Consider the following 20,958-nt stretch of genomic DNA (forward strand, 5'->3'; position numbering starts at 1 on the left):
TTCTTCCTGCAGGCTTCAACCTTTGAGGATCCGGAGGTGCCTCAACTCAATGGCAGAGATAACAGAATGGCTGCTGCATTCTCAGATGCAGCAGCCATCTGCTTTCTGCTGAGGAGAGAGATTTTGGTGAGCCTTCTGTGCAATGGCTCACCTTAGAACAGAGGTTGTCAGTGTTTGACAGCTTCTTAAAGCTGTCAAACGCTGACAATTCATCTGTCAAAAAATTTTCGACAGATGAAACATCATACGCTGACGTCCTCTGTCATCGGCTTTCTCTTAATTGGCTGGTAAGCCCGCAGGGCAGGTTTAACAAGGTCAATCAAGGGAAAATAGCACGGGTTCGCCAGACGTCATTGGGGGCGGGACTGAAACCCGAAAACCAGCAGTCCTGCCCTCAGTCTCCCAGTTTGGCGAATAGTCCACTAGTGCTCACTGAGTGCCAGACAGCTCATTGATTATTTTCTAATGAGGCCTGAACCTGAAAATAATTCAGTCCTGTCACTAAATCTATCAGCCCCATTTTGGGTGAAATCTGAAAATTACCAACCCCCCGTGGAAAGCTAAACATCCATTTTCACAGTATAAAGTGGAAGTGCCTTCCACCTTCACAACACATGCACAGACCTATTGATTTATGCAGTAGTGGTACAGAGGGGAACAGACTTATTTAATTATCTACCTACGGTGATTGCAGAGAACACTATCACTTGGAACTTCTGCGGGCTTCTCTGGTAGGAGATCAAGGGAAGCCCTGGATAAATTACTTAAACGGCTAAAATTGGCCATTTATGCTATTTCTCTAGGGTTTGTGCTGATCTTCCACTGAAGTTACAGCATCAATAATGGAGTCTACCTAATGGGGAGTACGCATGTAAATTCAGGGCCTATTTATTTTCCAGGACAAATACTTACTTGCCTGACTCAGAGCATACCACTCACAAGCTTCTTTCTAAGTCCTTTAATTGGCAATCTGCATCTCTCCTCTAATTCACACCACAGCACACTCCTTACAACAGAGTAACCTTCTACCCACCATGAGTAACAGGAGGAAAGCCTTAGGAGATTTGCTAGAAATCATGGGCGCGATCTTGCCAGTCCTAGGGAGGCGGGTATGGAGGCGAGACTGCCGGGAGAATGGCAGAATTTGGGGGTGGGTGCCCAACCCGCCCGCAACCCGCCTCCATGCCATTTTGCCAGGAGGCAGGTAGGTGCTCCGCGCTGGGTCCCGTCTCCTTGGAGGTGGGAAGGGATTACAGCCACTTAACTGCCTGTTAACAGGTAGTTAACAGGCAGAAAATAGGCTTATCACCATTTTGCCCTCACAAGTGCGGGCTTCCTGAAGGCTCCGAACCCCGCCAGGGTCACTGAGGCGAGTAGTGGGTCTGCGGGGGTCGGAGGGGTGCAAAAGTGCGTGGTGAAGGTAAGTGATGGGTGCAAGTATGGAGAGGTGAGTATATGAGGTAAGTGGAAAGTGTTAGAAAACACTTTCCAACCTACCTCCCTCTGAACTTGCAGCACTCCATTCTCTCAGATCCAACCCCAACATTGTCATTTAACCTGCTGACAAGGGTGGTGCTGTTGTTGTTTGGCGAACCGACCTCTACCTAGGGGAGGCTGAACGCCAACTCTCCAACAACTCCTCCTACCTCCGCCTGGACCATGACCCCACTACTGAACATCAAGCCACCGTTTCCAAGACCGTCACTGACCTCATCTCCTCTGGAGATCTTCCCTCCACGGCCGCCAACCTCATAATCCCCCAACCCCGCACAGCCCGCTTCTACCTCCTTCCCAAGATCCACAAACAGGACTGCCCCGATAGACCCATCATTTCAGCCTGTTCTTGCCCCATGGAACTTATCTCTTCCTATCTCGACTCTATTTTTTCTCCCCTTGTCCAGTCTCTTCCCACCTACATCGGCGACTCTTCCGACGCCCTCCGTCACTTTAACAGTTTCCAGTTTCCTGGCCCAACCATCTCCTTTTCACTATGGACGTCCAATCCCTCTACACCTCCATCCCCCACCAGGATGGCCTGAGGGCGCTCCGCTTCTTCCATGAACAGAGGTCCAAACAGTCCCCATCCACCACCACCCTCCTCCGCCTGGCTGAACTTGTTCTCACATTGAACAACTTCTCCTTTGACTCCTCACTTCCTCCAAATTAAAAGTGTTGCTATGGGAACCCACATGGGTCCCAGCTATGCCTGCCTTTTCATAGAAGATAGGAGCAGGAGTAGGCCATTCGGCCCCTTGAGCCTGTTCCGCCATTTAATGAGATCATGGCTGATCATCCAAATTCAGTACCCTGTCCCTGCTTTCTCCCCATATTCCTTGATCCCTTTAGCCTTAAGAAATATATCTAACTCCTTCTTGAATATATTTAATAAGTTAGCCTCAACTGCCTTCTGTGGTAGAGAATTCCACAGGTTCGCCACTCTCTGGGTGAAGAAATTCCTCCTCATCTCAGTCCTAAATGGCTTACCCCTTATCCATAGACTGTGACCCCTGGTTCTGGACCCCTCCCCACCCCCGCCATCGGGAACATCCTTCCTGCATCTAGTCTGTCTAGTCCTGTTAGAATTTTATAAGTTTCAATGAGATCCCCTCTCATTCTTCTAAACTCCAGCGAGTACAAGCCTAATCGACCCAATCTCTCTTCATACGTCATTCCTGCCATCCCAGGTATCAGTCTGGTGAATCTTCGCTGCACTCCCTCCATGGCAAGAACATCCTTCCTCAGATAAGGAGACCAAAACTGCACACAATACTCAAGGTGTGGTCTCACCAAGGCCCTGTACAACTGCAGCAAGACATCCTTGCTCCTGTACTCGAATCCTCTCGCTATGAAGGCCAACATACCATTTGCCTTCTTAACCGCCTGCTGCACCTGCATGCTTATCTTCGTGGGATATGTGGAACATTCTTTGTTCCAGTCCTACTCAGGTCCCCTCCTTCACCTCTTTTTCCGGTACATTGATGACTGTATCGGTGCTGTTTCCTGCTCTCGCCCTGAAGTAGAAAATTTCATTCACTTTGATTCCAATTTCCACCTTTCCCTCACCTTCACATGGTCCATCTCTGACTCTTCCCTTCCCTTCCTCGACTTCTCTGTCTCCATCTCTGGGGATAGGCTATTGACAAACATTCACTACAAGCCCACTGACTCCCACAGCTACCTGGACTACACTTCCTCCCACCCCGCTTCCTGTAAGGACTCTATTCCATTCTCCCAGTTTCTCCGTCTCCGCCACATCTGCTCTGACGATGCCACCTTCCATAACCAGTGCTTCCGACATGTCTTCCTTTTTCCTCAACCGAGGATTCCCCTCTACTGTGGTTAACATGGCCCTTGACCATGTCCATTCTATTTCCTGCACTTCTGCTCTCACCCCTTCCCCTCCCTCCCGGAACCACGATAGGGTTCCCCTTGTCCTCACCTTTCACCCTACCAGCCTCCACATTCAATGGATCATCCTCCGCCATTTCCGCCACCTCCAGCGTGATCCCACCACCAAACACATCTTCCCCTCAACTCCACTTTCAGCATTCTGAAGGGACCGCTCCCTCCGTGACACCCTGGTCCACTCCTCTATCACCCCCAACACCCCTTCCCCTTCGCCCGGCACCTTCCTGTGCAAGTTCAGGAAATGCAACACATGCCCTTTTACCTCCACCCTTCCCACTGTCCAGGGCCCCAAACACTCCTTCCAGGTGAAACAGTGATTTACTTGTACTTCTTGCAATTTAGTATACTGTATTCGCTGCTCACGATGCGGTCTCCTCTACATTGGGGAGACCAAACGCAGATTGGGTGACTGCTTTGCAGAACACCCCTGCTCAGTCCGTAAGGGTGACCCCGAGCTTACGGTCGCCTGTCACTTTAATTCTCCGCTCCACTCCCACTCAGACCTCACTGTCCTCGGCCTCTTACACTGTTCCAATGAAGCTCAACATAAGCTCGAGGAACAGCACCTCAACTTTCGATTAGGCACTTTACAGCCTTCTGGACTCAACATTGAGTTCAACAATTTTAGACCATAACCATATATTTTTTTCTCTCTCCCACATGGCAGCTGTCTTTCATTCTGTGCCATTTACACTTGAACGAGAGCCATCTTTTGTTTCTTAACTTGTCCCATTACCATCTCCTTTTGCCTTGCACCATCTCTTAATGTCTCTTAATCTCTCCTGCCTTCCATCCCATCACAGACCTTCCCTTTTGTTCTTTCCTCCCCACCCCCCTTTCCCTGCCCCTGCACTTGCTTAGAAACCTGTTCGATCTCCAGCTTTTTCCAGTTCTGATGAAGGGTCATCGACCTGAAATGTTAACTCTGTTTCTCTCTCCACAGATGCTGCCTGATCTGCTGAGCATTTCCAGCATTTTCTGTTTTTTTTTTAGAAAAAGTGTACTTACCGTTGTTTCTTCCTGCAGGCTTCAGTTGGTGGGTATGCGGAGAGTCTCGCACCTCCGCGGTAGAGATGACAGATGGCCATTGCATTCTCCAATGCAACAACCATCTCATTTCTGCAAAAGACAGAGGTTTGATGAGGTCTTGAATTCAAGACCTCATCAAACTACAGAGAATGTCACTGTTTGACAGCTTCACAGAGCTGTCAAACGATGACAATTCATCTGTCAAAAATTTTTGACAGATGAAACATCACACGTTGCCAGTCTCTGCAATCGACTATTCCTTAATTGGCCTGCTAAGCCTGCTAGGAGGGCTTAACAAGGTCAATCAAGGGAAAATAGCGTGGGTTGGCCAGAAGTCGATGGAGGCGGGACTAAAACCCGACAAGTGGGTGTCCCGCCTGCAAAAACTCCCCATTGGCAAAATCACCCCCCATCTATCTGTAATATTACCTTTGCTTCCAATTAGGCAAATGCATGGGAGTATTATTGCTAAAGCATCTCAATGTTCAGTGTTACACAAGAGCCACTATTTAATTGAAAATACAATATAGTCAGCGAGGTTCCCAAGGCTTAAGGAGCAAAAAACACATTCACCAAAATTTAGATACGCACTTATTTTAACAAGTAACACGGCAAGTAACAATTGAAATAACTAATACGGCATGATATTAGATTCAGTCCATAGTATCTGATTCTCGATATAACTTACCCTCTGAAGTTCCTGATTCTTTTCTTCAAGCTGAGTCTCTAAGTGCCTCAAACGTTCTTCTATGCTGCCATGTCTCTCTTCAGCCTACAACACAAATTGAAAGAGCTGAACAGAACTCACTTTTATTTTACTAAGTTGAAATACCTGTCATGTGTTTTTTTTAAACAAGGAAAAACAAGCCAAGCTCAAGCCTACACTGTCTGTGAACTCAAGTGTTCAGAATTAAGCAGGCAGCTATTTGTGGGCTGTTAATGCCGATAACACCTAAGCATCAGCAATATTTATTATAGATTTCAAAAATGTTTTCATGAGTGATGAGTTCAGCCAAAAGTAACAACATGCTGGATTTTCATGGTTAAACCACAATCCTGCTATTTTAACAAATAAAGCTCCTCAAGCACAAAACTGCACAATGATAAATTGTGAAAAAAATACCAGATTCTAATTATCAACCAGCAGGACTACCTTCCTAAGCATGGTGATCATTTCTTGCAGTTTTGCTTCCAAAACATAGGGATAATCATCAGATGAGGTAGAGGAGATTGGGTCAGACTGACAAGTCAAGGAAAAGAAGAGGGACAAATCGAAAAATCAGAACTAAAGACACAAAAGCTGAACAAAATACAGCACATACTGTTTGAAACAAAAAGAATGACGAAAGGCCAAACACTAACTACACAAAACCAATAGAACTCTCAATGACATGGTAGTTATATTAAAATGGTTTGGTACAATCATGTAAATAAGTAATTTGCAGGTTGCTTAATTGAAGCAAATATTAAAATGTTGCTGTAGCAATGTTGACTTTTCTCTTTGAAAGTTCAAAAAGCAGGGCTTTCGTGCAAGTCTGTGGGGGGTGGGGGCGAAACAACCTGACCTTGTCTGTGAATAACAGCTTATTATATACATCGGATGTAGAATTTTCCCATAATCAACTGCAAACTATTTATGGATGGTAATGCTTTCACAATCGTTAATCTTCTTCTACAAATGTTATCACACATCGAGGATTGCTTGGATAGTTGTTATCCACACTGACAGCTACTGCTGGTTCAAAAATAGACCTAAATGACCATACAAAATTGAAATAATGTACATTATCGAACATAAAATAATCCACAGTTGACTTCAAGGATCTACTTCAGTTGGGAGTGTATATGAACTGCTTAATATTTACTCAAACCATTTGTAATGGTATTTCAACTCTTGATTAAATTACTGTCCTGATTATTTCCCTAGTGAAAGAAAGAATTTGCACCTTATATAGTGCCTTTCATAACCTCAGGATGTAGCAAAGCGATTTACAGTCAATTAAGTACTTTTGAAGTATAGTCACTGCTATAATGTAGGAAACGTGGCAGCTAATTTGTGAACAGCATGTCCTACAAACAGCAATGACATAAATGACTAGATAATTTGTTTCAGGTGTTGGTTGAGGGGTAACTTTGGGCCAGGACACTGGGAGAACTCTTTGCTCTTCTTTGCCATGGGATCATTTACATCCACCTGACAGGGCAGACATGGCCTCGGTATAACATCTCAGCCAAAAGATGGCACTTCTGACAGTGCAGCACTCCCTCAGTGCTGCACTCAAGTGCCAAAATAGATTATGCGCTCAAGATTCCAGAGGGGATATTGAACCCATGACCTTCTGACCCAGAGGTGAAAGTGCTACCACTGAACCAAAGCCCACACCATGGCTTAGAAATTTGGCCGTGCGTTGCCTGCAAAACCTGAAAGTGGGCTATTTCCTTCACCACATTCCCAGCCATATTATATTATTTTAGATAGAAAGAACTTGCATTTATGTAGCATCTTTCATATCCTCATAACATCCGAAAGCACTTTGCAGCCAATGACTGAAATTTGTTATTTCAGATTTCCAGTATCCGCAGTATTTTGCTTTTGTACTGAAATTTGTTATGTAAGGAAACATAGCAGCCAATTTGCGCACAGCAAGGTCCCACAAATGCCAATGAGATTAATGAGCAGTTAATTTGCCTTTGGTGGTATTAGTTGTCAGATAAACTTTGGGCAGGATACCAGGATAACTCCCAAGTTCATCTTCATATAGTACCATGGGACTATATCCACCTGAATAGGCAGGCTCACTTCTCACTGTCTCACTTCTAACCATGCAGTACTCCTCATTACTGCACTGAAGTGTCAGCGTACTGTATTTATGTGCTCAAGTACATAAGGGTGAGGCTTGAATGCAAGAATGTTAGCACTGAGCAAAGCTGACACTTACACTAGGAACTTCCTCACAGCTTCTCTTGCTCTACATGCGTAAATGGGGTTTCTGCCGAAGTTACAGTGGTGGAGCAAGAGGTGCCCCAAAGGGATTCCTGGCATTTATTTGTTTGTTTGAGTTTTGACATTGTAATTCACATCATCCATTATGACAACCAATTTACCTCTTACTGCCAACAGCCATTGTCATTATAGGTACATAGAGGTAGAAATTGGACTTTGTTTTACCCATTTTACGGGTGCAAAATTAGCACTACGAGGACAAATATCAGCGAGCAATGTCCTGTGCCCCAAGGAAGTTTGAAAGTTGTCTGACCCAAAATTGGACATAGGCAATTTTTCAGGCACCCCCAGCAGCCACCTAAAAGAGGCGTTAGGCTCCTTATGTAGATGAGTAGCCTAACTCCTGGTTTAGGACCTCCCATGAAATCGGTGTAACAAGGAGCGGAACAGGCGCTGGGCCAGTTTCTTAAAGGATGCAGCTCACCATTAAAGGGAGATTATAGTAAAGGCAGAACAGTGGACTAATTGCTCACAATTGCACAGTGGAGGCATGTGGGCAACACTGCTCCTTTAGAAGCTGTAGAGTTGGAGATCCTGTAGGAGTGGCACTAAAGGAGGAGCATTTGCATGGAGGGTTAGTGCAATCACTCAGGTCCCTTGCATCACGTTGGAAAATAGGAAGAAATTTGCAGGATTCAAAATTTTGCGCACATTTCTTGTGGGGTATATCATGCATGGTACAAGCCTAAATTGGGAACTCCACCACTCTCCGGTAGTAACATTTCAATCATTGTGCACACCTATTTCACTTTTGCGTACACTCTTACATTGTGCCAAAGCTAGATGGTACAATTTTCTTACAGGTGGAGGTGGCAGTCAATTAACAGCAAACAGGTTCAGGTTTCCAGCCCGAGGTGCTCCTATGCTGTATGGGGATTTCTTCAAGTGTCAGCCTTGGTTCAATGGTAGCACTCTTGCCTCTGAGTCAGAAGGTTGTGGGTTCATGCCCCACTCCAGAGACTTGAGTACATAATGTAGGCTGGCACTTTAGTGCAGTACTGAGGGAATGCTCCACTGTTGGAGGTGCCATCTTTCTGATGAGACATTAAACCGAGGCCCCATCAGCTCTCTTAGGTGGACATAAAAGATCTTATAGCACTATTTGAAGAAGAGCAGGGAAATTATCCTGCTGTCTGGGCCAATATTTATCCCTCAACTAATATCACTCTGTTCTCTGGTTATGTCTCTCATTGCTGTTTGTGGGACCTTGCTGTGCACAAATTGTCTGCTATGTTTCCCTACATCACAACAGTGGCTACACTTCTAAAGTACTTCATTGGCTGTAAAGCACTTTGGGACGTCCTGAGCTTACACTACATAAATTCATGCTCTTTCCTTTCAGTTGGCTTAGCAGCTACGGATAGAGTAGTTAGCCCTTGTCTCCTAAGAGTTATCCTGTCAGCGAAATGAAGGCATTGTGGCAATTATTAAAATGCATAATAATGTTTCCATGGTCAGATGCCTCTAACAGTGAGCGTAAGTGCTTGCTCTTCATGTAGGCTATGAGGTTAATATGAGGAACGTTGATGTCCCTGAGGGTGAATTTTAACTCTGAGCAGGTTTCAGACGGAGGGTTGCGGGGAGTGAGGGTGCAGGGGGTGGTAGGAGTGCAAAATGCACTTGGTGTCATAAATTTCTGTATTTGAACTCCTGGGCCTCATCTATATGCCATCAATCAAATGCCCGCCCGATAAGTTGCAGTAGGCCGGCATTAAGGTAAGGCTCACCGCAAGTCATGTGGTGGGGTGTTCAGCAGGCTCTCGCGGATAGTGCGGGCTGGGGTAGGTTGGGGGTGAGGCTGGGATAGCAAAGGTCCAGACTTTCCTTGTGGGGCTCGGAGGATTGGTCTTGCTCCTCCTGGCTCAACTGAGAAAATTATTTTACTTACCTTGGAGGCCCTCCACTGCCTACAGACCAAGTGTCACTGAGCGGAGCAGCCACGGTGGGCGCCCTGCTCAGTATGGGGTTAAAAATCCATTGGGATCCTACTGACATCATAGGACCATGATCAGCATTTATATATGAGGATCCCACCTGAGTCCTTCAGGTTTCTCATGCGCCGCCAAAACCACTGGCATTGAAGGCAGAAATTGGCGGGATGCACAATTTTAATTGTATATCTGCTCCATTCAAGGGAATCCTGCCTCATGGTGAAAGCTCCGCAGCCTGTCCAGCTGATGGAAAGTGTTGTCACTTGGAAGCAACATTTGTCACTTTCTTATTACATGTATGAACTTCAGACTGACTGATGTGGAAGATGATCTCTTGGGTGGCTTGGAAGGATCCAATATCATGAAAGCTTCAGGATCTGGTAACCTGCGAGAAGACCATTCCTGATCCAGATGTTGCCTGTAGGTCATTCTGCAGCAGATGGCAGAACTCTGTGGCAGCCTGTCTTGTGAAGCAGAATCAGTGAAGACAAATCTCTTCTGGCATGTCTAGGTATGTGCAAAGGGATCATTAAATGCAGATCCTTGGGTGGTAATTGGTGGGAAAAAACACATCAGGTACTGTACCTGAATTTGTTAGCCCCCATCAATTGCTTTTCATCATCTGAATCATGCAGTGTGTTTGGAACCTCAGAGGAATATCCAACCTCGTCACTTTGTCTGGTGTAATTTAAAAGTCAGCAGCAACAAGAATAATAAAGAAAACTTTGCCAAGAAAAGAAACCAAAAATGCAAGAATAGTAAGACTACTCAGATTAACACATGGAGCAAATTCTAAGTTACAATACAAAAAACTTTTACCAGCAACTGAAATTGACTTTTTAAGAAACCTTTAAAAATTAAAATTTTATGGCTTGCACCAGCCACTAGTGAGGCCTCGTGACTCCAGTAGGGCTTTGTAAAATCTATGTGGGAAGTTTATCTATGTTGACTATTATGTAAAATCATAAAAATGTTCTGAAAGAACGTATTTACGATTTTACTAGAAATAGTAACCAGAACAAATCAATGTACACATGTAACTAACAAATAGCAATAGGAAGAAATCTTTCTCAGATAAATCTATTCTTAAAATTTTAGGTGTCTGTGAAAAAACATCAATTTACATATTTTATGTTTTCAGAGTGAAATTTATGGGGATGAATTTCCGTGGGGATACTTGCACTCATCTGCCGTAACTTTGGCGGAAGAGCCGCATAAATGCTGTTTATGCCATTTTCCCAGGGTTTCCGTGGTTCTTCTCCCAGTTACAGCTAACGAGCAGGAGAACACCTGAGGAAATTCACCCCCTCTCTTTTTTTCTTGTGTTTGAGCAACTAGTAAATGTGAATTATACATGCTTTTAACAAAGACTGTGTCACAGGGTATACCATAATATGTACGTCCATAATACATGCATTCCATATAGGTATTCTCAGAGAACGAACAAAACACATCAATAATTTGTTCCATCTCATAATAATAACCCATCCCCCTGCCCCTTAGTCCTGCATGAGGGGAATAATAAACCTCAATGTATATGTTATGTCCATTTGTAAATACAGTGACCCCCAAAAATCCTCAGGATACGGTACTGGTAGTTACACCAGAACTGTGCCCGATGGTGCCCTCCAGCAGTTACCCCACAGGAGTTGGTGAGGATAGTAGAACACCTAATTTACATGGAACAAGTCAGTGCAAGGGTTAATGTGAGTGCATTACTGGCCCAATGCAGCTGGAAAATCTCTTGTGGGGAGGGGTTGCTCAGGTCCTGCTCCAGACCCCAGCCATATTGTGTAAGGGGGTCTAACGGGATTTTTAAAAAATATGCAGATTTCTTTGGCTATGCTGGTGGGTACTCCACCGCCAATCCACCCTACCCCCGGCCCCACTCTATGAGGGCCTCTTCTGCTTATCTGGAGGTGGTATAGTTCATCTCACTCGGTCTAGCAACCTTCAGTATTATTTCAGGTTCCAAATTAGCGAGGGAAGAGGGAACTCTCAGCATAGATAGTCCTCACCCCGGACAACATTTACCTCTGCCCCTTACAAGGCATAAAGGAAAATCTTGGAAACAATAGACACTGGCAGAACCAGTTCCTTGACATTGTTCAGTCAATTACAGTGGTGCTGCATTGGAATCCATACAAATTTTAAGGCCGCTTAAAAGATAAAAATATGAACCTCTTTTTGAAAATCCAGCTATCCATCTAGGTGTCAGTCGTGGATGAGGCCCAGTCTGCCCTCTCAAGTGGATGTAAAAGATCTCATAGCATTAATTGAAGACCAGGACAGCTCTCTCTCAACCAAAATCATTAAAATTGATTATTTGGTGTTAGAAATTAGGGGTGCCTAAAAACGCATATGGTTATGCGAATGAAACTGTGATGCGAATAATACTGTGTTTAAATGATTGTATGTTTCTGCTCGAGACAAGTAAGGGGTTAATGTATAAGTTGCATCTTACTGTGTCAGCTATGGCTCAGTTGGTAGCACACGTGCCTCTGAGTCAGAAGATTGTGGGTTCAAGTCCCACTCCAGGGACTTGAGCACATAAAGCTAGGCTGACACTGCAGTGCTGAGGGATTACTGTATTGTTGAAGGTACTGTCTTTCGGATGAGACATTAAACCGAGGCCCTGTCTGCTCTCGCAGGTGGAAGTAAAAGATCCCATGGCACTATTTTGAAGAAGAGCAGGGGAGTTATCCTCGGTGTCCTGGACAATATTTATCCCTCAACCAACATAACAAAAACAGATTATCTGGTCATTATCACATTGCTGTTTGTGGGAGTTTACTGTGTGCAAATTGGCTGCCATGTTTCCCACATTACAACAGTGACACCACTTCAAAAAGTACTTCATTGGCTGTAAAGTGCTTTGAGATGTCTGGTGGCTGTGAAAGGCTCTATGTAAATGCAAGTCTTTCTTTCTTTTTCTTTTACGGAACTGCGTAAGTTTCAATTTCCTGGAAAACTTGTATTAGAGTTGAGACAAAGGGCTGGAATTTACCAGCCCTGATGAGGCGGGTTTGGAGGCGGGACTGCTGGGAAAGTCAAAAAGAATGGGAGCAGGTCCCGAACCCGCCTCCAACCAATCTTCCCGGGAGTCGGGTCCCCAATTTGCACAGGGACCCGACTCCTAGCGGTGGGAAGAGGATTATAGCCACTTAACTGCCTGTTAACAGATAGTTAACAGGCAGTTAAGAGGCTTTTTCCCATTTTTAGACTTCTGCTGTGGGCTTCCCGACATTGGGGAACCCCGCCAGGGTGAGTGAGGCATGCTGTGGGTCTGTTGTACTGTCGGTGCACAGATGACAGCTGTAGAAGTGGTGTGAAGGACGCAATGGGACACTGGTGAGTATCAGGGGTAAGGAAATCTTGGGAAAGTTATTTTTAATGTGTTTAGATTTTTCTGTCGGTGACAAGCTTTGAAGTGTTTGTGTGGCCTCACCTCAATGGGAGAAGTGACAGATCGCTTCTGTATCCTCACCTGCAGCTGCCATCTGTTTCATCCTAAGGAGAGAGTCACTGGAGAGCCTGGGTACAGTGATTGTCAGTGTTTGACAGCACCTCAGTGCTGTCAAACACTGTCAAATAATCTGTGAAAAATTTATGGTTCACGTGCCTTTAAGAAAACCGGCAGATGAAGAATCATCAACTGATGTCATCTGACACCAGCTTTCCCTTAATTGGCCAGCAAGCCCGCAGGGCGGGCTTAACAAGGCCAATCAGGGGAAAATAGCATTTGTACGTCGGACGTCACTGGGGGCGGGACTAGAACCCGGAAGGCAGCAGTCCCGCCCCCAATGCGACTCAGTGAGTAAAATCTAGCCCAAAGTGTTTTAGTTAGTTAGATTAGATCATGCATAACATTCCACATAGGGGCCCACAGCATGACCTTGCCTGCCAGGCTAGCTGTCTCTTGTTTGTAAGTTAGGATTTTGACTTTGCATAATGTATTTTTAATTTGGTCAATGAAAGCCCAACCTATGTTTTTACCATTATTACTAATAACCATATTATAATGCTAAAGTAGGAATTGGAGTTCGTTTAACAGAACTGCTTGCGAAGATAATTAAAAGTTAATTAGTATAAACGACATAGAATAGAAGGAATTTATGGGAGTTAAGGTATCATCTCAGGATGGAACGGTCTGTTAGATTAAGAGGAGATAGTTTGGATAGCGGCTGGTTGAGCAGACATGCTCTAGCTTGGGGCCTCTGATTTAATGGCCCAAGGTTGTGCCTGGCACATGCACTGGCTGCAACAGGGAGGACAGGGCTAGACAAGCTAAGAGAGATCCAAATGGATTGGACTTCAAAACATACAAACAAGAAAGCATGTGTAATGGTTGTGAAGACCCTCGCTTGAGGGAGGGTCTTCATCTGTAAGTTTAGACAAAGATCTCGACATGCCATTGGGCACCTTGTTTTAAGGGGAACCTCTATAGGTTAGATGGTCCTGTCTATATTCTACCTCAGGCCCACCCCTAAAAAGTGAATAAAAGGAAGACCGAAAGAACTCTTAGCTCAGAACATGGAGTGGAGGGCTCCCAAGAGTGAAATCGGTGGTCTAACACTCTTCCGAGGGTGGACCCATGCTGACCCTAGTCTAACACTCTTGGGTAGCTCATAAAGAGAGAGAGAGACACGTGAGACAAGAAGGAGAACGAATAAGAAGAGTTGTTCGTGCACGCCAGCTATCTGTTCGATTGGGTCCAGTACCAGCTGCTTGTCACAGTCGTATGTTTTTGCTGTATAACTAGTGTGTTATATTCTATCCTAAACTCCGATTAAACACAATGGGCTAAAAATTGAGTAGCGCCCCAACTGAGGCGCTAACTTCGCCGGGGCGCTAAAAGTAGTGCCCCGGAAAAATTAGCACCCCTGTGCCGGAAATTGAGTGGTTGTGCCCCAAGAGGGAAGCAGGGCGCTACTGGAAGCGCCCCGTCTCCCTCTTGGGGCGCTGTGAGTGAATATCGTGGCGCTACGTGCCGCTTCTTAAAGGGGAGGGGCCTTGTGCAGCGCGATCTGGGGCCCAGCTGGGCTCCCGGGGATCAGGAGTGCAGGCAAAAGAGCCCGGCACCCACGAGAAGTGCTGGGCTCTTGGAGCGCAGGGGGGGTTCAGGAGGCCGGGGACGGGAGCGCAGGCAGGTGCTAGCAGACGGCCAGCAACAAAAATGGCCGCCCCGCACCTTGCCTTTAAATTGCGCCTCCCCGGCTGCAGGTACGCCCCCCTGACCCTCTTGGACATAGCGTCCAGTGGTAAATCAGGGGGCGCTCCCGAAGATCGTGGCTGGGGCATGAGCGAGGCGCTGCGCACACCAATGACATCATCGCCAGCGGCGCATCGCCGCAGGGCGCTACCGGTTAGCGCCACCACTAACCTACCGCTGAATTTTGCGGGAGGCGTGGGCAGTGCCACGCCCGGGCGCTAGTTGGTTTGCGCCCCACTTAGCGCCCTCTTAAGGCACTAATGGGTGGCGTTACCAACTGAATTTTTCCCCCAATATACCCACCATATTGGTTTGCACTCGATCCTGATTATTTGAAGGACCAGAGAGATAAGTTAATGTCTACATTGGTTATTTATCTCATTGTTGTTTGTGGGGCCTTTCTGTACACAAATTGGCTTGCACGTGTTTCCTACATTACAACAGTGACCACACTTCAAAAGTACTTTGTTGGCTGCAAAGTGCTTTGGGATGTCCTGAGCTCGTGAAAGGCGCTATGTAAATTAAAGTTCTTTCTTCTTTAAAGGAGCTGTCTTACTAAAAGAAATGTATAGTATAATAATTTTACTGCTAACAATTTGTAAAAATAACTTGCAATATTTAAAGGTATTTATTTTTTCATCCCTCCCCTTTCTTTGGACTTCTTATGACAAATGCCATGCTCTGCCAAGAGGGCAGACAAATGCGATGATCCCAGACATCTGTTTATATTTGTGTATGACCATATGGTTGAAGGAGAATAACAGCCGCGCATGACTCCTCTAATTTTTCCTCTCTCTCTCTGGGGAAATAGTATAGAATGCATGGTGCAGTACAATAAACCTTCAATTCATTGTACAATCCTTCAACTTAAGAACCCATTAAAAAAATGGAATCTATGCTGTGCAGCCAGGCCTGAATTTCATGTTGTCCCACTCTACTGTTGGAAGACCCCACCATTTGGTTGTGCATATATCACAGACTCAGGGGCATTTAAATATTACGGGGAGGGGGTAAGGCATTTGAGACAACCAACTTCGGCATGTTTTTCCACAGTGTAAGTGGGCCCACTTGAAAAATATTCAAAAAGTGGCCAGTTTTTAAGTATGATGGCTCCCCTAATGCAATTAATGCAAAACTGTGCATAATAGCTCCTTTAAAAGCTTCAATAATAATTTATTCAGCAAGTTATGGACAGGTTTTGGGAGAGAGGGTGGAAATGGTACAGTCCTTAGCAAGATCCACTTTATAATAAGGTCTTGATTAAAATGATCTTCATATCAGTGCATTTACCTTTGTCAGGGCTGCAATTCGCTGGGCAAGCTCAGCTTCCACTTCCGGTAATGTTTCTGCTCTCTTCATCGTTTGCTGTAGCTTCTGTTCAGCAAGTTCCAGACGTTCCTGCAACTGTCTATTTTTTTCTTCCAGCTAAATTTCCATGTAACAGAAATGTAGAATATTCATTTAAATGAGCATCTGAAAAAAGTTTTTTCTCTACATCTTTTAATTGGAAAGTTTAATATTTATAAATAATCTATAATTTAAAAAAACCCCTGAGGCCAAAATTCCCACTTCACTGGCAGAAATGCTTTGGAGCAGACCGGAAGTGCATTGGTGCCAAAGCCCTAAACTGAGTCCCAAATTCAGGGATGGCACCACATGCATAGTCAGGGTGGGCCACTAGCGCCTATAAGGGCACATCACAGTGGCATGCCATAAATCCGTTCGGCCAAGATATGCCTGAGGCCCTCCCAGGGGTCAAGGTTTAAAGCCTTTCGGAGTAAAAATTGGGTTGCTTTGCACCTCTCATTAGCATCCCTGGGGGCTCTAATGCCCTAGCGCCCGGGCGCGGTGCTGCTAACGCCTCCCGTAAAATTCAGCGGAAGGTTGGCGGCGGTAGCCCGTAGCGCCCCGCTCTGTTGCATCGGCGGCGATGATGTCATTGCTATGCACAGTGCCCCACTTGCGCCCCAGCCGCAAATTTCCCTTGCGACCCATGACCTATGCTGGACGATATGTGCGACATGATAAAGGGGTGGTTTTGCAGCGGCGACGGTGCTACTTAAAGGGTAGGTGTCGGGCGGCCATTTTAATTTTGGCCGACTGCCAGCACCTGCCCCCTTTCACTTTTGTATGTGGGGTGCTGGCCGCGATCGCTCAGCCTGGCACTTCTCTTGAGTGCCTGGCTGTTTTCACGGCACGACGTTCCCCAGCGGTCTGGCAGAACTGTGATGTGCACAGCGCTAGGCCCCTCCCCTTTAATTAGGGGAGGAGGTCTGCAATGATGCTGAGCTACGTGCCGCCGTGTGTGGCACAGGGGCTCGTAGTGCCACAACATTGAGTAGTAGTGCCCTAAGAAGGAGGTGGAGCGCTTTCCAGTTGCGCTCCACCTCCTTCTTGGGGCGCTACGACTGAATTTACGGGGTAGGGGCGCCAACTTTTTCAGGATGCTAAAATTAGTGCCCCAGCGACGTTAGCACCCCAAAAATGGGCGCCACCCCATTTTTCCCCCTTCATCTCTAAAGGGAGCCTTAAGATAAGAAAGTTAAGGTGATTAATCTGCTCCAGGATAAATTACCTTTGCTTGGTAAAGGTATGGGACCTTTTAGACGGCCTCGAGGACTGTCAAATAGCAAGATTTCCGCTGAGACTTTATATGGATGTAAAGGGCAGAATTCCCTTTGTGTGTTGTTGGGGGTGGGGGGGGGGGGGCGGGGATGGAGAGTGGAAGATCCTCCCATTGACTCCTGACTGAAAAATGACTGTCAAATATTGGATGGAAGCCTGGCAGAAGCAGGTTCCACTCCATTTTCTGGCTCCCAATCCAGAGATCTGTTATTTTTACGTACTGATATTTCATAACAGTACAAGTAAAAAAAAGTGAAAATGACATATATGGAGATATAACTCATGAACCTTAACAAACATGACACTGTCTATACACTACTATCATTAAAACTGTGGAAGAATCAAAAAATTCATATTTTGTGCCCAAGAAATATTCTTCAACTCAAGAATGTCTCACAATGTAAAAAACACTTCTACATGCAAAGGGTGGTAGAAGTTTGGAACTCTCTTCTGCAAATGACAATTGATGCTAGGTCAATTGTTAATTTTAAATCTAAGATTCATAGATTTTTGTTAACCAAAGGTATTAATGGATATGGGGCAAAGGCAGGTATCTGGAGTTAGATCACAGATCAGCCATGATTTCATTGAATGGCGGAACAGGCTCAAGGGGCTAAGTGGCCTACGCCTGTTCCTATGTTCCTACCAATATATTTACATTTTAAATTAAAATTTATAAGCTATGATTTAAACAATACTGTCAGAACTAATGAGATAACATCTGATAAGCACCTGCAAAATGCCAACTAGCTCCTAATAAGATGCATTTAATCTCATTCATCTGAGGTTTGCCAGTATTTAAATTGAGCTGTGAAAATATTTTAGAACTAGTACTTGTGTTACTACCCACTATTAATGCTCAGAGAACCATAGAAATTTACAACACAAAAGGTTTCAGCTTGTTGGGGGTTATTTTTAACACCCCCTGCCCACACCAGGTGGGAACGGGTGGGGGGGAGGGTTAAATGATTAAAAACGTGAAACCCGACCAAAACCCCCACCGCACACGTGCCTGCTTCCAGTTTAGCCATGGCTGGTTTGGGGTTGTCCGAGTAACCCACTCTGGAGAGACACGTCAGTGATTATAATATTTAAATGAAGCTGCATTCCACAGATTTTGGCAACCATTTCAATTTAACAGCTGTTGTTGTGTTTCCCAGGGCTTGGGTAACCCTACAACTGAAGTGAGGCAAGAGCTGCCAGATCTAGCAGGTAAGTGCTTTTCCAGCATTACTTGTGGGCCAGGAGGAGCAGGAGTGCTTCGCCCTGGCCCATCAAGCAAACCTTCCATGATCTGCCTCCCCATACTTGGCCAACCCGCTGTCACCTACAATCAGCAAACACCCCCGCGATTTCTATCTCTTTCCCTCGCTGCGATCTCCAGAGCCCCTTTGCGATCTCTTGCTCCTCGTGATAGCCATTCCCACAATCTACTCCTGCTCCCAATTCATATGTTCTTAATCGCTCCCTGCCTCCTTCCCTCATCGCTGCTGCACCCCGAGCCCCTCCCCACCACAACGCCCCAATCTTTTTAATTGTTGGGGACCCAATGGTCCCCAGCTGCTGCCTTGTGTTGCAGGTTTTCCCGCCCAGCAGCCAGCCAGACTCTCAATCTGGCCGGATGCCGGGAAGGAACCAGGGTAAAAGAATTCTAATGGGTTCCTGCCATTTAATTCAGCAGGACCTCCACGTTTCTGGCATTTCCAGGTTTCCCAGCCGCTGACACATGCCCCTGCTCCCTCCCCTCCTCCCTGTAAATATCAGAGACATTATGCCTGGGCCAGTTCTTTGCTAGACCAAGTGAAATCTAATCCCACCGCGCTGCTCTTCCTACAGCCCTGTAGCTTCCTTTGCTTCAAATATGTATCTGTTCTTCCCTTAAAAAGATGCAATGTTCTCTGCCTGAACTATTACCTGTGGCAAAGCATTACATGCCCTAACAAATTTCTGCTTAAAGAAATTGCTCCTGACCTCTTGCCTTATTCTCAGTGATAATTTCAAATTGATGACCACTTGTCAGTAACTCTCTAAGCAGAGGAAATCACCCTATAAAAACATTTATATTATCCCTGAGCCTTTGTTGTGCCAGTGGAAATAATTCAATGATATCATTTCTCTCTTTATAACTGTAGTTTCTCATTCCTGGTATAATCTTGGTGAATCTATCTAAAACTCTACACAGTACTCTAACTGTGGCCTAGGCAAAGCGTTGTACAACATAGGATTCACATTTGCATATGTAAGCAGTCCCTATCTGTTTCAGGTGGGCATGCTGTGCACCCATTTACAGGCATGCCTAAAATATGCATCAGGCAGACCTTAAGCATCCAAGGGGCAGCCGAAGTGCCCCCTCCCAATTTTCAACTGCCAGCTGCCCTTTTTTCAGACAAGAAATGGGCAGGTGGAAGTTGAAAATTGCCCTGCACCTCTCCAGCCACACATTTAGCTCCCTTATCTTGCTATTCTTACGCTGACTGGCATGTGGCACTGGGAGTAATCCTTGAGTTCCTATCTCCTAATTCTTGAAACACCCTCGAGAGAATTTCAATTATATTCCTTCCTATGTCATTGGGTTCAACATGAACCACAGTCTCTGTTTTCCTTCTCTCCAAATTTTTTCACACCTGCTTCAGTATATCTGTTACCTCAGATCCAGCAGTCCAGTCAATCATACTGAACTGGATGAACAATGCTGTCAGTTTGTATGAACTAAATGCATAACTAGGAGAATAGGAAGGTTGTTAGTAATTATTGTTCTAGAATATGGTTGGTAATGCAAAGACTGGGATCTTTGTTTTACCGAATTGTTAAGTATATATATACTTTTAAAAATGGCATCTGTATAAATATTATATTTCATATAACTTATTAATGATACTGAAACTTCGGCAGTGGCAAGGAAATAGATTGATCTTTGTTGGTATATTGCTCTTCAACTTTTAACTTTTCTTTTAAAAGTCAGTGCTGAAAGTGACATGTCATTTACAGGTTAACCTCTTATTGACAAATCTACTGAACCTGGCGTAAGAAGGCATCCTTATTTGCCAACTCATTTTCCAGTTTGTCATTCATGTCATGTAATGAGGTTGATTCTCTCTGTACGTTAAGGTACCGCTTCTCCAATGTAGTTATCCTTTCTTCCATATCCTCTTTCTGAGCGATTACCTGTGGAAAATCAATAAAGCCAATTTTACTTTGCTTTAATTTTAGATATTTCATTGCAGACAAAAAACTTTATTTCCTCATATTAAATGGAAAAATACTTGGAGTCACATGGCTACATATTATTTTATTTTGGGCTGTAAATATGTGAACTATTTTAATGTCTATCATCAGCCATTACCTCCTCAGTTGAATATTTGTCTTTGAGCCTTTCAAAAGCTTGTAAGAAATGTTGTCCCCCATCCTACCACATCCTCTTAATTGCGAGATTCACCTACACACAATTTTCCACTCCCACCACCAGTGTGCTCCTTATTAGAAATTAGGGGTACCTAAAATGTATATGGTTATGCAAATGAAACTGTGATGTGAATAATACTTTGTTTAAATGATTGTATTAGAGTTTGAGACAAGTAAGGGGTTAATGTATAAGTTGTGTTTTACTGGAACTGCTTAAGTTTCGTTTTCCTGGAAACTTGTATTAGAGCTTGAGAAAGTGTCTTCAGACTAGTATTAGATTAGATGGATAGCTAACATCCCACACAGGGGCAGCCATATAAGACCTATATGGCTAGCTGTCTGCTGTT

At 44.9% G+C, this 20,958-nt stretch overlaps 1 protein-coding gene across 1 annotated transcript in view; it reads right to left on the reverse strand.

Annotated features, from left to right (window-relative positions):
• ppfia2 (PTPRF interacting protein alpha 2) overlaps positions 1 to 20,958 on the reverse strand; it is a 368,545-nt gene that overhangs the window by 226,914 nt on the left and 120,673 nt on the right. The window contains exons 6-8 of the mRNA XM_086009289.1: positions 20,228 to 20,374; positions 15,875 to 16,009; positions 5,126 to 5,209 (exon numbers count right to left, since the gene is read on the reverse strand). Coding sequence (XP_085865415.1) covers positions 5,126 to 5,209; positions 15,875 to 16,009; positions 20,228 to 20,374 — 366 coding nt within the window. The remainder of the gene's footprint in view (positions 1 to 5,125; positions 5,210 to 15,874; positions 16,010 to 20,227; positions 20,375 to 20,958) is intronic.

Source organism: Somniosus microcephalus, chromosome 16, assembly GCF_052327205.1.
Source record: "Somniosus microcephalus isolate GS21.2 chromosome 16, FLI_Smic_1.0, whole genome shotgun sequence".
NCBI classification, from domain to species: Eukaryota; Metazoa; Chordata; class Chondrichthyes; order Squaliformes; family Somniosidae; genus Somniosus; species Somniosus microcephalus.